This window comes from Pyricularia oryzae, chromosome 7, assembly GCF_000002495.2.
Source record: "Pyricularia oryzae 70-15 chromosome 7, whole genome shotgun sequence".
In the NCBI taxonomy this organism is placed as follows: Eukaryota; Fungi; Ascomycota; class Sordariomycetes; order Magnaporthales; family Pyriculariaceae; genus Pyricularia; species Pyricularia oryzae.
The window spans coordinates 1,851,657-1,867,085 of NC_017854.1; the positions used below are offsets into that span (position 1 = coordinate 1,851,657).

A 15,429-nucleotide genomic window follows, 5' to 3' on the forward strand; every position below is an offset into this window, starting at 1 on the left:
TTGACCCTTGATGCTCATGATAACTATGTGCTAGAGCGATTCTAGACAACGCACATCCTAGACCTTGTGCATGCACATGGAAGGCGATATCGGCCAATACATTTATTTGTATAGTCCCTAGTACCACGCCATCCTTTTTTGACCTCACCTGATTGCCAGGTGATCCACACTAAAGCAACTTGGAATGGAGGTTCACGTGTGTTGCTTGATGCGGGGAAGCTCCTTCCTTTGCGCACCTTGATAAGCTCCGAAACACTGCCGCTTCCACCAATCCAAGATAGTTGAGACCAGACGTTGTCTCGCATGGCTTTCTTGCCACTTCGACTGCCAGACAATAACATCCTCCCTCAATTGTGCTCGCTGGCTGCTGTTGTCTGTCTTTTGTCTTTTACCCCGTCTTCTTCATCATAGTAGCTAAGGATTATAGTAGCCAAGAGCTCTTCTTTATAGCTGCACTGAGCTCTGTCCATCATGGGTGTTGAACAATCAAAGCTACCTGTCGAGCAGCACCGCGAGAAGGCGCTAGCTCGCCGACCTCACCACGACCACGACCTGCTCAACTCTGACGATGATTACGTACATATTGACGAGAAACAAATAGGCGGCGGCCCTCAGCTCGCCCGAGATGCGGAGGATTTGCCTATTTCCCAGATGGCAGACTGGCAGAGTTCAATTCTTGCTGATCCAAAGAATAGGTACGTACCCGCAGCAGACTTGAGCAGCCCGTCACCGACCCAAAGGCACCGAGAACCTATGCCAAGCAACCACGATTAGCTGATGAATATGCATACCTGTGTTTTAGACTCGCCCTTACTGCACTGTCTGCATACCAGCCTAAGGAGCTGCTGATGAACCGGAGACTCACAAGCAATGACCTCCATGTCTTCAACCTCAAGGTTCCGTTTGAGGGTGGCCCTATAACGAACCAGAGGAGCTCCGGAAGATGTTGGCTCTTTGCATCCACGAACGTCTTCCGTGTGGCAATTATGCAAAAGTACAAGCTTGATGCTTTCGAGTTGTCACAGAACTACCTCTTCTTCTGGGACAAGCTGGAGAAGAGCAACTATTTCCTCGAACAGGTGTTAGATACGGCAGACATGGATCTCGACTCCCGTCTGGTACAAACTCTGGTTCAAGCTCCCCTGAGCGATGGAGGACAGTGGGATATGGTCGTAAACCTGGTGAACAAGTACGGGCTGGTACCTCAGGTTCTTTATCCCGACACCTTCAACGCAACCGCGTCCTCAACGATCAATAGCATTGTATTTAGCAAGCTGCGTGAGGATGCCCTGATCCTCCGCAAGATGATGCGCTCTCCCAAAACGACCGCCGAGCAGCTCTCGCACACCAAGGTCAAGATGGTTAAGGACATTTACACGGTGCTGACACTCACACTCGGCCCTCCACCCTCGGCTACGGAAAAGTTCACGTGGACCTTTGCAGACAAGAACGGCAAGGCCCGCGAGGTTCAGACCACGCCGCTTGAGTTCGCCAAGGACATCTATAGTGCCGAGTTCCGCGTGACGCACTCGACCATCACGAACATGGTGTCGCTGGTGAACGACCCCCGCAACGACTACATGAGGTTGCTGACCGTGGACCGACTCGGCAATGTCGTGGGGGGCCGTGGCATTACTTACATCAACGTAGCCATGGAAAAACTCAAGTCGGCATGCGTAGCCATGCTCAAGGCCGGTCAGCCAGTCTTTTTCGGCTGCGACGTCGGCAAATTCAGCAACACGGCCCTCGGAGTGATGGATCTTGACCTGATCGACTATGAGCTCGGTTTCAACGTTGGGGTGCTCGGAATGTCCAAGGCCGATAGGTTGCGGACGGGCGAGAGCGCAATGACCCACGCAATGGTTCTCACGGCGGTACACATCGATGAAAAGACTGGCAAGACCGTCAGGTGGCGTGTCCAGAACAGCTGGGGCGAGGCCGCCGGTGAAAAGGGTTGGTTTGTTATGAAGGATTTGTGGATGGACGAGTTTGTGTACCAGGCAGTCGTCGATGTCCAAGTCCTCTCGAAGGAGGTCAAGGATGTGCTCAAGCAGAAGCCAGTTGAGCTTCCGCTGTGGGATCCTATGGGAGCACTGGCTTGATATCTTCCTAATGCCTGGCTCTTTACACTTTCTTTCCAGTGCTGTTCTGCTTATTTTGGATTCCGTCGCATTAGCTGACGACTTACCGGCCTGTTTTATATATAGTTTCTATATGGGGCGTGGTCATTATGAATCTGGTTTTTGGATATGGTTTTGGATTGTTTTTCATGAACTTAACAATGGAATGCATTGCATCCTTTCTGCACGATCCTCGTAGATGGTGCTTAGAACTAGTATGTGCATGACATTGCTACCATACCTACCTACGATTTCTTATATCCTTGGCACAGCTCCTGATATCCTAGTGCTCTTCAATTCTACGTGTCTTTGTTGCTGCCTCCATATGAGATTTGAGCGTGGCTCTACTACATGCGAGCCAAGTAACTATCTGATGGCTTCGCTTGTATATATAGCAAGAAAAGTTGGATGCTGGCTATACCCGCGGCACACTACGAATGCCCCAGAAATCGGAGATGGTTGTGTAGGTACCTAATGTAAACTTATTACGCCGAGACCGGAGGAAGTCCGGATCGATGAAGCGGAGCAAAGCACTGACATTAGCGTGTTCATTTCCAGAAACAGCAGGTGCCTGCAGGAGGGTTCCTCCGTTGGCTTACGAGCAACGTCACCGGACGGTCCCTTCTTTCCAAGTCCACCTCGTTCTGCCAGCCCTTTCTGATCTTCCATATCATCAGATTTCATGTTTACCTGCTGGGATTAATCCCCCATCAGAAGAAAAATCCCCCCACTTGATCACTTTTGTTTCATCACACTCTTCCTCCCCAGTCCTCACCCTGCCGGGTATGCCTCGAGGTCGACTTACCTTATCAGCCTACGAGCATTTCCTCTGTTCATTCTTCCACTCTCGCTGAGCCTAGACGAAGCATTCAAGTGCACGGTAAATCCTGTCATCTTCTTTCTTACTTCTACATTCCCACCTAGCTACCAGTCAATCTCCCGTCACTGTCACTTCTCCCCTGCCGCCATTCACAGCATTCGGTCACACCAATCTGGATTTTTAGACACAGTCCACGGCTTTGACCCGAGCTGTCTAACATCTATCTTTACCAAAAGTAGACCAAGGATTCAAGATCGCACAAGATGGCGTCGCTAGGCATGCGCAACATGGCAAGCATGCTTAGCTTCGTCACCCACGCGCCACCAGACATAGTAAAACCACCTCACATCGTGGGACTTTCGACGACTCCGCTTCAGTTTGCTAGTCCTCAAAAGATGGGGTTCTTTTTCACCGAATTCCTAAAGTGGAAGATGGTCTTCCATGGACTGGGAAGTCCCGACCACCAAGCGTGGTATTCTCTTTTTGAGCCGCAAGACGCCATAAAGACGCATAATTTCACTTATGGCACAGATCATGTCAGTGACGACAAGCGTGAAGCCATTCTTTCTCGAATCCGAGTATCGTCCGATACCGCCTTCCTGCTCAAGGCCTTTGTTGAGGAGCTTCATAAGCAGGCCGAGTCTGCCGCAGCGTGAGTCTTGCATATTACCTTGCTGGGGGCTTTAAAGCTTACTAACACAGTTGGTCACGCATAATCACAGTCAGGATGGATGCCTAATTGTAGTGGTCTCTGGGGAGATGACTCCCGAGCTCAACATCTGTCTCAGTCTAGATGGATGTAGCAGCTACCTGAGAAAGAGCTCTTGGTTTGATGATCTATCCAAGATGTACGGCGTTCCAATCACGCTTATGACACCATCGTTGTTCTCAACAGGATGGAAGATGCATCCTTTTCTGGGTCAAATCAAGCCGGAACTCACCTCTCCCGAAGAAATGGAGACGATGCTTGCCCAGTCCTGCGGCGGGGCATTCACAGAGGCAATAATCAAAGCTCTTCTCAGCCTTACTCAGTTCGAAGGATCGGTTGTTGAAGCAGCCAACGTAACTGGAAAAGAGCTTTTTGCTCCACTTTACAATGCTATCCACGATAGCCTCATTAATCGGACTCCAGAGGAAGGCGTCGCCGTGGGTGAGATGTCCTTCCCAGAAAATGATCAGTGGCAGACATTTCTCGGCCGAAAGGGACCATTCTCACTTGTTGGCTAGCAGCACAGGTGGAAAGATCTCAAAACGCCTGCAAACCCCAGTCAAACTGTCGGCAATTCAGGTAACGGCTATCCGTTTTTAAAGGGCGCATTTGGAGGCTCGAAGGAGTCTCAGCTGTGCCACATCCAATTCCTGGCCCAACAGGAGCTTCGATCTTGCCCCGGCGATTGGGACCAGCCTGGCAACAAAGAATCCCGCAGCACGCTACTAACGCTGCTCCAGTCCCTGAACCCGCAGGAGGATCGAGTCCGGGAGACGTTTACTCTAATAGAGTGGCGTTGTTCAATGAACTTTGTGGCTGATGCAACTTTACTCTACCTTGACTTGCCTCAACCCCAGGGAGAAACCTGTCGCAACTGGAATTGGGACATACAGCAACATACCGACGCAGCCAAAAAGGATTTTGGACGCCTTCGCTCTGAGATTTTCGGTCAACTCACGGAGTATTGGCCCAGAAACTCTCTCCCAGTAGGAATTCAACGCAACAACTTTCGCGATAATCTGTACTGGCGTCCCCTGCAGTACTTGTCCACGGCCATTTGCGAAAATGTTTTTGACTCAAGCAATTACACAAAGTCTGCAGCCGCCGGGTTCGAAGCCATGAACAAGGCCAAAACCTTTATCACGAGAATGGCTGAACTTCAGTTTCTCATGATCCGCAACGGAAACAGCACGGTCATGAACCTTGGTCAAGCTTGGGCTGATTGTGCCCTAGGTCCGAATGCTAGCGTAAGATCTTTTCTCCTATATACACAGCTTATACTGCCTTTGGAATTTTGACTAACATACTGCTTGTCCAAAGATAGACCTCGCCCGCGCCTGTCGTTTATACAACGCCATCTGCACTCCCTTTGACTGCATCTGTCGCACATGCTACACTGGATGGCGCCAGCCCAAATGTTTTTGTTGTAACGGAGAAAAGGACAGCATTCCCATCTGAACCTGCTTTGATGGCCGCCCAGAAGTCGGCTGCCGCGGTAAAAGCAGTACCAAACCCCGTTGTTAGTTCTGTATGCATGCCCAAGTATTTCGAAACGTAAAGATTGACTGCAAAAGGGTCGAAAGCTAACCTATTTCAATGAGTTGTAGCAGCAAGAGAAAAGCGACGTTACGGATATTAGCTTAAAGCTGCAGGCCGATCCCCAGCTCTTGGAGCGAGTGAGGCTATTTCTTGCCCATCAAGGGCAGAGCAGTGACGAGAAAACAGCAAAATCTGTAGACTGTCCTATCGACTCAATTGCTCGTCTCGGCGCCTCGCCAGACAGCAAGGCCAAGTTGCCCACATCGTCGGATCTCGTGCTGGGAACTGTCCCACCCCTCCAGCCGTTCAAGGCTACGTCGCCACAGATGAAATCAATGCATGAGAGGAAAAGGATGCTGGATCAGATGGATGCTAGGGCTCAGGAGGAGGACGCAAAAGTCAACGAGGCCAGAAAGATCCAGATGGGCGCCAAATGGTCGGCGAAAAACTGTTGGTGATGACTGCTCGGAGTAGTTGTCGACAGTTTTGCCAAATACTGAGGGATATAGGTGATCCAGGTAGAGCAAGCTATTCTGATGCAGAAGGTAGCCTATTTATTCCAGGTTGTGACTATCACGGGTGATGTGGTACGCTTTTAGTCGAAACCAAAAACACACAGCTAGGAGTACTTGCTTTAGGCTCTTTTATGGCATCAATCAATGTATTATTTTCTTCATTGCCTTGGAGAATCACGATACTCGGAATACTGACCTTGAGATATTGATATCACCAACTACGTACTTACATGGGAAGGGTCTTGAGAGGCGCACGAAGCAAAAGCCTAGACCCATTGTTCAGTACCGACAAACTTGCTGCTGATACGGCGATCGGTGCAAGGAGTGCACTCGAAGCCCCTTCCATCACAGAAGCAAAGTGGCTGCACGGCACTAACAGCAATCTGCTTGGCGGCCTGGATCCTGAGCATATTGTGATCACGAACAGGGAACGACTTGACCTGGCCACGCATTTGCAGATGCATACTCTCGTCGTCACACTTGTGACAGATGCCATCCTGGGCGACGATGGCGCAGTGACGCCAGCAAAAGTCGACACTGGTAGAATCTTGCTGCTGCTGCATCCTGGCCTCGAAGCCGGGGGTGCTGGTGGCGGACCGCGACGGAGGGCTATAGGCCAACGGCTTCAGCGTCTCAAAGTTGGGACAGCTTGCATGTTGAGGCTGGGTTGCAAGGTCCGCCGCGGCGTGCTTCTTGGCCAGGTGCGCCATCAGCGGCCCGGCCGAGCCGGGCGTGGGCGGCATGGGCTTGTCGATACCACCACGACAGGACCTGCTGCGGCCAACCTGCCTCTTTGCAGCCCACTTGAGCATTTCACCGCGGAATCTCGTCGCTTGGATCCTTGCCTGTGCCATGGTGCATACACCCGAACTGGCCTGCGCCAGCGCGACGGCCAGGCTTTCGACCTCGGCGACTGGCACGCGAGGGTCTTTTCTGGTCGCGTGCGCGGGCGATTCCAACAGCGCGGTCCCGGGGATCCTGTTGGGCGCGTCGAGCGGCTCCAGCATGCCGTGGGCGGTCTTGAAGGCCCAGTAGTTGCGGATCAGGGCCTCGTTGTTGAGGTCTGTGGGCGCGTAGAAGGCGGTGCAGCCGGCGCACCAGCCGAAGCGGACCTCGGCGCGGCTGGCGGGCGTGCAGACGGTGGCCATTCCCGTGGTGTTGGTGCTGGTGCTGCTCCTCGGGCAAAAGGACGTCCACTGGGAGATGGGGGAGGTGTGGGCGCAAACCATGTAGATGGTCTTGACGACGACGCAGCCCTCTCGGCAGACGGTGTTGGACATGATGAGGATGTTGGGGGGTTTGAAGGATGGGGTGTTAGTGTGCCGATAGGGGCTTCTCCTGTTTGGGTTATATATATATAAAGACACAAGGAAACAAGATAGGAAGAAAGAAGGTGCCGGAAGAAACTACAGCTCTGCTGGTTTCTTCTACTTACTCTCTTCGAATTGTTTGCTTATTTTGCCTTGACTTGGAGGAGAAATTCTATCGGCTGAGTTGTTCTGTTGTTGCTGAGTATGTCGAGTAACACTGCGTAAATGCCCACCCTCGCTGGGCGACATGGCTGTTTTATACCATGGACACCCTGCAGCCATTGTTTTGATAGACGTCATTGTTAAATTCAAAAGCACTTCAAAGGGTGAATGGGACAATTGTCATTGTTGTATTTCTGGGACCTGAACGGGTTGTGGGAGACAAAGCACGCGGCTTCTTTAGAACAATACATCCTTGGTTCATCGTTCAGGGGTTGCTCTTTGTTTGTCTTTGCAGCTGCGGCATATTTTTGCAATGTGGCGCCCGAGGCGAAGCACGAATTGAAGAATAATCACACTTTTATGACTTTAAACCTCATTCGAAAACAAGATCCAGACGAGTCCAATAGGATTCAAGGCGACCGACGTTTTGCCCAGGAGGCTGATGTCTGGATGATTATGTCATTTCAGACAAAAAGCACTGGGTGCATTGTTTCCATTGACCTTTGTTCAGCATCCAGTACTTGCCTACCGGAGATGATGAAAACGATACAGGATGGAATTTAGTCTATGAAAAATTCAAGGATCGAAAACAAAAGTTGCCTTGCTTGAGATAAACCCCCAAGTCCTAGCAATAGCGCAACGAAAATCCAACAGTTGCCCTGTGCTTCATCTCGGCACAGGATCATGCCAGCTGTCATAGGTGATGTAAAAAGTAGCCTTCTCCTGAACAAGCAAAGTCTGTGCGGATCAAGGCCCAGGACCTATCGGTAGAGTTACGCACCTGGGGATCCTCTCGGCTCCGCAGCAGTCTTTTGACGTCGGTGAAGTGATCCGTCAGCGCGATGCCTCCTCGAGATGTTGAGAGCTACGGGTCGTGCCGGTGTGGAGCTAGACGTCAAGTATCTTGGCATTCTACAGCGTTGCAAGTCCAGAGATGGTTCTTATCCTCCTTGATTCGGCTCTAGATCCGGAGTGCTGCCGGCCGGGGACATGAGAGTACGGCGCAAAGCCTCTCAGGGCTGGAGGGCCGGATGCTTCTATTTATCTTGACTGAAGTAGGTTGAATTCTATCTAATTCTGATGTTTCATGCCGGGGGGAAATGAAGGCACGTCTTTTACCGATAGCACAAGTTCATATAGTGTATTCTGGATGGTTGAGTATGGGTCTTACACGGCCACCCTGGGTCCTGATGCCGTAGGGTGGAGGATCGCATCCTACCCGCTCGAGATTATTGCTATTTGCGGGGAAAGCAGGGGGGAATGCCATCGCGACGGGCACTTGGTATATGTCTACGGCAGGTATCAGGCGAATCCTTTCGGCAAGTCGTCCCGGCAGGATGGTTGCTGGAATACATTAATGTGACCGTATAAGAGATAACGAAGACAGTTATCCGCAAGCTGTAGTGATCAAAACCATAGTCCTGGACTAAGAGGATTACTTGTTCATTAAGGCATGAGATGCGATTGGACAGCTCAGGTAACGGCCTACGTGTGCCTCGATCGCGTCAACGCGTGCATCGCAGGAACTAGCGTAGCCGCCAACCTGGGGCTAAAAGACCTGTCAAACAATTTTCAGTTCGCCCAGCAGCGAGCACCCCTGACGCTTGTTTCTCTTAGTGCATCTTCCCGTACCGGTAGAAAAGATCCAGCACTACGGTATGGAAGTGTTTGTTTCGGAAGGGTGAAAGCAAAAAAACTCATCACACGCGCCGTTGTAGGTAAAGCAGGAAAAAAGAAGTCTCGTTAGAATTTAGGATTGTCACACCATTGCGCCGAGTCGACTCGAGGCGGAACGCCAGGCCCTCGTAACTTTGGTGCTATCAACCATAAAACAACGCTAGGCCCTGCGTTGGATCAGCTTCATGTCTCTGTCTACCATGTCAAGGTTAGACACCGGAGCGTCTTGTTTTGTTCACGGAATGTCGCGGTCCAATCGGATTTTTTGTCGCTTGCTGTTTGTGACGACATATCGGGCAGCCCAATGTTTTTGGTGGGAAAGTCCGCGATATGTCAAGACGCATAGCTCTCGACTCGTAGATATCTAAAGCGCTTTGCCCCTCCCCGGTTTTGATGCTCTTACCCTCGCGTGTACCTATTTCTTTTGCATTCTCAAGCTGTGACCTGACAGGACACAGTCAGGCATGTTCAGCAATGACGGCTTCAACCATACCGCCCAACACCAGTACGGCGCTGGCATTTGTTATCTCCAATGTCGCCATTGTATTTTTGACGATGGGGGTCGTTGGGCTTCGTTTCTTGGCGCGTTTTCGGTTCATGGGCTTGGGCTGGAGTGACATCTTTGTGTTTCTTGGATCTGTAAGTTTTTCCTCTTCACTCTTGAAAACAAGGTATGAAGAGGGGTCACATTCAGCTGGACCGAGACTAATACTTTGTGTACAGATCTGCGCATTGGTGCTGGTCAGCATGCAAATCTCAGGTACGTGTGAGCCCCGCGAACAAAAAAGAGATCTTACTGTACTAACCAGCACCGATCACAGCGTATTGCGTGGAAGTAGAGCACACAGTCAAATCACGACAGTCAGATGCAACAAATGAACAAAGAGCTATAGGTAAGTGGCAAACAAGCAGCTAGCTTTTCAGCTGTGAAGAAACTCGGCCAGGATATGCTGACAGAACGAAATTATGACCAGCTATGAGATATATGGCAAACCTTTTAATGGTGAGTACGCCTAAATCATTTTTGGCCCGCCCTGTTAGCTATCTTGTTGCTGACCACAGAAATCCTCAAAAGCATACCTTTATTTTCAACATATTTTATATAATTGGTTTGGGTGCGACCAGGATGAGCGTGCTTCTGTTCCTTCTTCGTGCCATTGCATGGCGGCCGTTGAAAATCGCTTTCCATGTGGCAATTGCCATGACGGCCGTCTGGACGGTCGCTTTTGTGCTGGCTCAGGTGTTTATTTGCACCCCGGTTGCTTTGCAGTGGGATTTGAGTCTGGGTGGGACGTGTGCCAGCCGGATTGGCATTTACGATGCCCTGATATACACAAATATCGTACTCGACTTGGGTATCATGTTGCTGCCATCGTATGTTACCCTGTATTCTTTTGCCATCACTGATGTGCAGACTGAGATCTGCTCTGACACTTATTTATTGGTGCCCAGGTATGAGATCTGGCATCTCAACTTTAGCCGCACGGAGAAGGCTGCCCTTGTAACAACATTTATTCTTGGCTTTGGGTGAGTTTTCATTGCGCCGCCAAGATGGCACCCCCCCCATCACGGGCTCAAGGTACTGACCATACCCACGCATCCAGTGCCGTCGTCGCCAACTGCGCCAGGCTGACCACCGAAGGCGTCGCCGACATGTTTGGGGAATTTGCCGGCACCGTGGACGACAAGTTCTACTTCCTGGCAGCGCTCGAAGCGATGCTAGGAGCCGCGGCGGTCAGCATCCCTGCGCTGCGGCCGCTCTACTGCCAACACGGGGGCCCGGGCTCGTGGCTGCGACTGTGTCGGTTGATCCGAGGCGGCAGTGGTGAAGGGAACGATGATAGCGGAGGGGCTGAGCTAGGCCGTGTGCGTGGGCGGAACACGGGAGGTATCGAAAAGGGGATCACGGTCGAGACGGAATTTATCCTCTCGTCATACCGCACTTCAAATTAAACAAATTTGATTGCCGCGCCACCAAGGGTTTCACGGGCGCTTTGCCCTGATGAAAATGCGTGACATCGACGGGAGAGGTATTTAGCGAGCTGGAGGAGAAGACTGCTCCTGCAGCAGATTTACTTGGGATGGGGGAAAAGGCGGCATTGATTGTCTGGTTAGGGTCCGTTGGAAAAGGAGTAAAAAACCAGCATAATAATTATTTAATGGTACTGTCGAATTTTCGGTCCGGTGAATTTTTTGTTTGTGCATCAGGAGGTGGTAAATAAGCCATGCAATGGTCTACGGGTAGTTAGGGGCTTTTGAGACATTGAGGAAATCGATTTGCCTGCCCGCCCGATCAATTTCGGGTGATTTGACGTACCGCCCCGCCTGGTTGATGAATTTACAGTGCAAAGCCGCCTGTCTGTCTGGTCTGTCTGCTGGCCTACGGTAAATTGCAGGCACAGTGTGCTTTTTTTCTGTAAAATTGACAATCGACCCACCAAAAAGCACAAGGCTCGATCGCCACGGCTTGACGTGATTCTCCACGTTTGCTTTCCCGCACTTGCATTGTTCTACTGTAAGTACGGTGGAATTCCATTTCATGCAAAATTCCCGTTGAGTTCCTGACTACTTGCAGATGAAGAGTGGCACCTACTCCATCAGGCGACCAGCAGTTGAAAACAGAAGGGGTAAGTCGAATCCAACACCTGGTACCTAAGGTACCTACCCTAGAGACAGTCAGGCACGCTGCCTCTAATTATGACGGCATGGGATTTGGTTTGGCGGCTGGAATCACGGCTGTCTCTCTACCTGCAAGTCAACACGGATGAAAACGCCTCATTGTGTCGTTTTACCCTGAATGTATTCAATTCTAGCGTCGTTCACAGACAACGATAACCAACCTCGGTCGCGCAACACAACTCGGGAAAAGGAATACATAATCTTTGGCTTGTCGACTGGCTGCTAATAATCGCGTTTGAGACTTGAAATATTGGTCACTATGGACAAGCAAGCAAGTCACCTGCATCTGCATATGCATCTTGTTTTTGGGTGGTCAACTTTTAACCAACGCACAGGCCGTTGACAATAGGCGGGTTATCGTTGCCGGGAAGACTGCTTGCTTCTCCATCAAAATGTTGTTTATGCTCGATTTAGGGGATAGCCAAGCAAGACAAGACAGAAACGAACGAGCGGGAGACTAAAATAATGACAGAACAAAAGCACATGCCTCCAGAGATTTTACAGAACGGCTGTCAGTCGACTCCCCTAAACACCTCAGGGCATGGACAAACAGATTATCGATAAGAAAGGAACAATGTCAGTTGATCGATTGCCAAAGACCGTATCTGATATTTCGAAACATTATTGATGGAGACTAGCCGTACTAGCCCGCCTCCCCCGCGATATCCACCCTGTTTGGCGAGAAACACGGTCAAATTGTTATCAAAGCAAGCAAGGCTTTACTCAAACATTGAGATTAGCATTTTCTCTCGACCCTAGAGAGCGCCGAGCTTTACGCCATACGGCAAACATGTTGCTTCCTACACTCCACCATATACGGTGAAGTAAAATCATTGGGCGGCATCATGGCCAAGGGTGCTGTTTGGCCCCAGAGGGCTTGCACGTTTGCTTTTGGTCCTTCCCGAACTTATATATCTCTTAACCTCGGGGTCTCTTCCAAATCTCCTCGTCTCGATCTCAAATCAGCCTCATCTCCTCTGCAGATTCCAACAAAAGGTTTAACAAGTCTCATCCTCTTGTATAACCCTTGCGAGCACTTTTGCTTGCGTCCTTTCCTTGCTTATCAGCATACACTCTTTTTCTCACCCCTACAGCTTTACAGCTTCCCCCCTCACTCTCTACAAAGATGCGTACCAACACTGTCTTCCTCATCTTCGCCGCGGCCGCCGCTTCGGTGGCCGCCCAGGGCGGTCACCAGGGCGAGAGCCAAAGCGGCGACGTCCGCCCTGCAGTGGAGCCCGAGGTTGACCACGAGGAAAAGCCCGAGGCGAAGCCCAAGGCAAAGCCCGAGATCCCCGAGCCTGCGCAAGACGACCTCCTCTTCAACCTGGTAAGGCCACAATCTTCTTTTTTAAGTTTCTGAATCTGGGATTTTTTTCCGAATGTGAAGACCAAAAAAATACTGACAAAAACACCCCAGCTGAAGCCCGGTTTCCGCGACCAGGTTTCCCGTGACCACTACTGCAAGGGGCACCCCGACAGCGCGAGCCAAGGCAAGATGCGCAAAGCCCTGTGCAAGCCTGAGGTGAAGGCACTGGCCAGGGAGCCCCAGGAGGAGGAGCTCAAGTCGCAGGAGCCCGAGGAGGACCCCAAGAAGGACGAGTCACCCAAGCAGGAGGCTTCCAAGGAGAAGGAGCCCAAGGAGGAGATGTCCCAGGAGGAAGCGCCCAAGGATGAAGAGGTTGAGGAGCCTCAGAGGAACCCTCAGCCGCTGAAGGCTCAGGAGGAAGCCCATGTCGACCAGCCCAAGCAGTCCCGGTTCAGGGAGAACGCGGCGCACAACAACCCGGCCGCCGCAGCCGAGGGACCAGGGGCCTTCATCATGGTGAAGAGGGACCACTCGCGCCCGGCAGCGTCCAGCACTTGCACTTCGACTCTCGCTACCGTCGTCAAGCCGACGAGCACCATGGCGCCGCTCGCTTCCTCGTCGACCTGCACCAGCACCACTACCGCCCGGCCGACCACCTCGCTGCGCCCCGTCCCCTCCTCGTCGACCACTTGCACCACCACACTCGCCACCAGCAAGGTCCCCGAGACTCCCAAGGCTCCCAGCTCATCCGTCCCCACTACCACCAAGGCCTCTGTCACGCCCGTGGCCTCGTCTACTTCGACCTGCACCACTACCGCCACCCCGGTTGCCGAGACTTCGACCAAGGCTGTCCCGACCACCACTGCCCGCACCACTCGCTACGTCACCTGAACCCCAAGACCTCGACCACCCCCGCTGCACCCAGCTCCAGCAGCAGCGTGACCCCCGTCGCCGAGAGCTCGACCGCGCCCGCTTCCACCACCACCCGCGCCACTCGCTACGTCACCATCACCGGCAAGTCCTCCTCCACCGCCGCCGTCCCCACCACCTCCTCCGTGGAGCCTGCCTACGAGACCTCGACCCCGACCCCGCAGCCCCAGACCACCGCCGCCCCCCAGAGCAGCTCCGTCTCGACCATCTACGCCACCCAAAAGGTCACCGTCACCTCGTGCGCCGGTGGCCAGAAGCAGTGCACCAGCCAGGCCCAGACCTTCGTCACCACCCACATCGTGCCCATCTACACCACCGTGTGCCCCACCAGTGCCCTCCACCCGGTGAAGCCCACCCACCAGGCCGCCTACCCGTCGGTCAAGCCCAGCTCTGCCGCTTCGGTCAAGCCTGTCCCCACCGCCAGCTACAACCAGACGAGCGCCGCGCCCACCGCCGCCAGCAGCAGCTACAAGGTTGTTCCCAAGCTCAACACGACCCTGACCTCGTCGGCCAAGAAGGTCCACGCTCCCACCTACGCCCCCACCGGCAAGGTCAACGGCACCACCTCGGCCGTCTACCCCACCGGACCTACCGCCGGCGCCACCACCGGCGTCGCGCCCAGCAAGAGCCCCATGCCCACCATGGGCTCCGGTGCCGACCGTACTGTTGTTGGCCTGGCCGCTCTGGCCGTTCCCCTGCTGTTCTTGTAAGAGCTTTGGGAGTGTTGTGCGTGCCTTGAAGTTTAGAGACTTTGGTGCTTCGTTTTTTCTTCTTTCTTCCTGATGCTTTGATGGGCATAGAGCTTTCTCTCCTTGTGATGATCTTGTACTTGGAACGTTTTTTGTACAACAGGGACTGCTGATTAACGACGAAAAGAAGGGGAGGGCTTGCCTGCAGAGTTTTGTTATGCCTCCCCCTTGGTTCTCATCCAAACCCACTTCTTTCACAGTTAAATGGTATTCTGAGCGAACCAGCTCGATATCATTTCTCCTTTGTTATGTTATGTTTTTATACATTTCTACCGGAGAACCTTCTTTCCTCAAACCCTCCGGCGCTGAAGTTGTGGCAAACTGTGTCACCCAGCTTTTATCTAATCCCTTGTTCTCTCATGTCAAAGTTTAGAAGCTGGCTTTACGAATTTTAGAAATAAAAACATAGAATCTTTAACCAAAAATCGCATTCTGGACCTTTCTCAATAGCCTTCCTACAGCTGCTTACAGCTAGACCTAGAGTACAACAAGACGCAAAACTGTCTGCAGGATATGCTAGAAAGCCCCCAGCAAACAACCTCCATCCGGTCCCTATGTGATCTTTGTGCCACTGCACACCGTCGCCTTTTGTCTTTGTTCCCCTCCCATCGACCCTCGCAGCAAGGCGCGCACAAAGGTCGGCGACCATGTTCACTTTTTGTGTACCCGCATACCCGGTCCGTCCAGCAGAGGCTTTTTTTGTTCATGAAAATTGATTTGCTAACGACCGAGATCTTTTGTGCAACGATACACCTAACCCAGTCATCCTTACTTCAAGTACCGGTGGCGGGCGATCAGGGCTCGTGTCTGGAGGCTTGGGGGCGGCCCTGTTTAATATGTAAGAAAAAAGTCCCCCCCCCCCAAAGGTCTTTTGCTCGTGGTATTTTGAGACATTCACTTATTCAAGACC

The 15,429-nt window shown here is 52.1% G+C and overlaps 5 protein-coding genes across 5 annotated transcripts; 4 read left to right on the top strand and 1 right to left on the bottom strand.

Annotated features, from left to right (window-relative positions):
• The first annotated feature begins 165 nt into the window (after positions 1–165).
• MGG_02695 (cysteine proteinase 1) lies at positions 166–2,438 on the top strand. The gene is made up of 2 exons (XM_003721022.1): positions 166–695; positions 803–2,438. The coding sequence occupies exons 1-2, from the start codon at positions 472–474 to the stop codon at positions 2,100–2,102; spliced, it is 1,524 nt and encodes a 507-aa protein (XP_003721070.1). The 5' UTR covers positions 166–471; the 3' UTR covers positions 2,103–2,438.
• Positions 2,439–3,203: 765 nt separating this feature from the next.
• Positions 3,204–5,646, top strand: MGG_02694 (uncharacterized protein; the record flags this gene model as incomplete). Its single annotated transcript, XM_003721023.1, has 5 exons — positions 3,204–3,592; positions 3,663–4,090; positions 4,229–4,896; positions 4,974–5,177; positions 5,257–5,646. The coding sequence occupies 5 exons, from the start codon at positions 3,204–3,206 to the stop codon at positions 5,644–5,646; spliced, it is 2,079 nt and encodes a 692-aa protein (XP_003721071.1).
• A 323-nt stretch (positions 5,647–5,969) lies between these two features.
• MGG_02693 (uncharacterized protein) lies at positions 5,970–6,983 on the bottom strand (the record flags this gene model as incomplete). The annotated part of the gene is made up of 1 exon (XM_003721024.1): positions 5,970–6,983. The coding sequence occupies one exon, from the start codon at positions 6,981–6,983 to the stop codon at positions 5,970–5,972; it is 1,014 nt and encodes a 337-aa protein (XP_003721072.1).
• Positions 6,984–9,326: 2,343 nt separating this feature from the next.
• Positions 9,327–10,805, top strand: MGG_02692 (uncharacterized protein; the record flags this gene model as incomplete). The annotated part of the gene is made up of 6 exons (XM_003721025.1): positions 9,327–9,491; positions 9,576–9,612; positions 9,827–9,855; positions 9,928–10,226; positions 10,305–10,379; positions 10,457–10,805. 6 exons carry the CDS (start codon positions 9,327–9,329, stop codon positions 10,803–10,805), a joined length of 954 nt encoding a protein of 317 aa, XP_003721073.1.
• A 1,852-nt stretch (positions 10,806–12,657) lies between these two features.
• Positions 12,658–14,957, top strand: MGG_12611 (uncharacterized protein; the record flags this gene model as incomplete). The annotated part of the gene is made up of 3 exons (XM_003721026.1): positions 12,658–12,861; positions 12,952–13,689; positions 13,740–14,957. The coding sequence occupies 3 exons, from the start codon at positions 12,658–12,660 to the stop codon at positions 14,478–14,480; spliced, it is 1,683 nt and encodes a 560-aa protein (XP_003721074.1). The 3' UTR covers positions 14,481–14,957.
• Between the last annotated feature and the right edge of the window lie 472 nt (positions 14,958–15,429).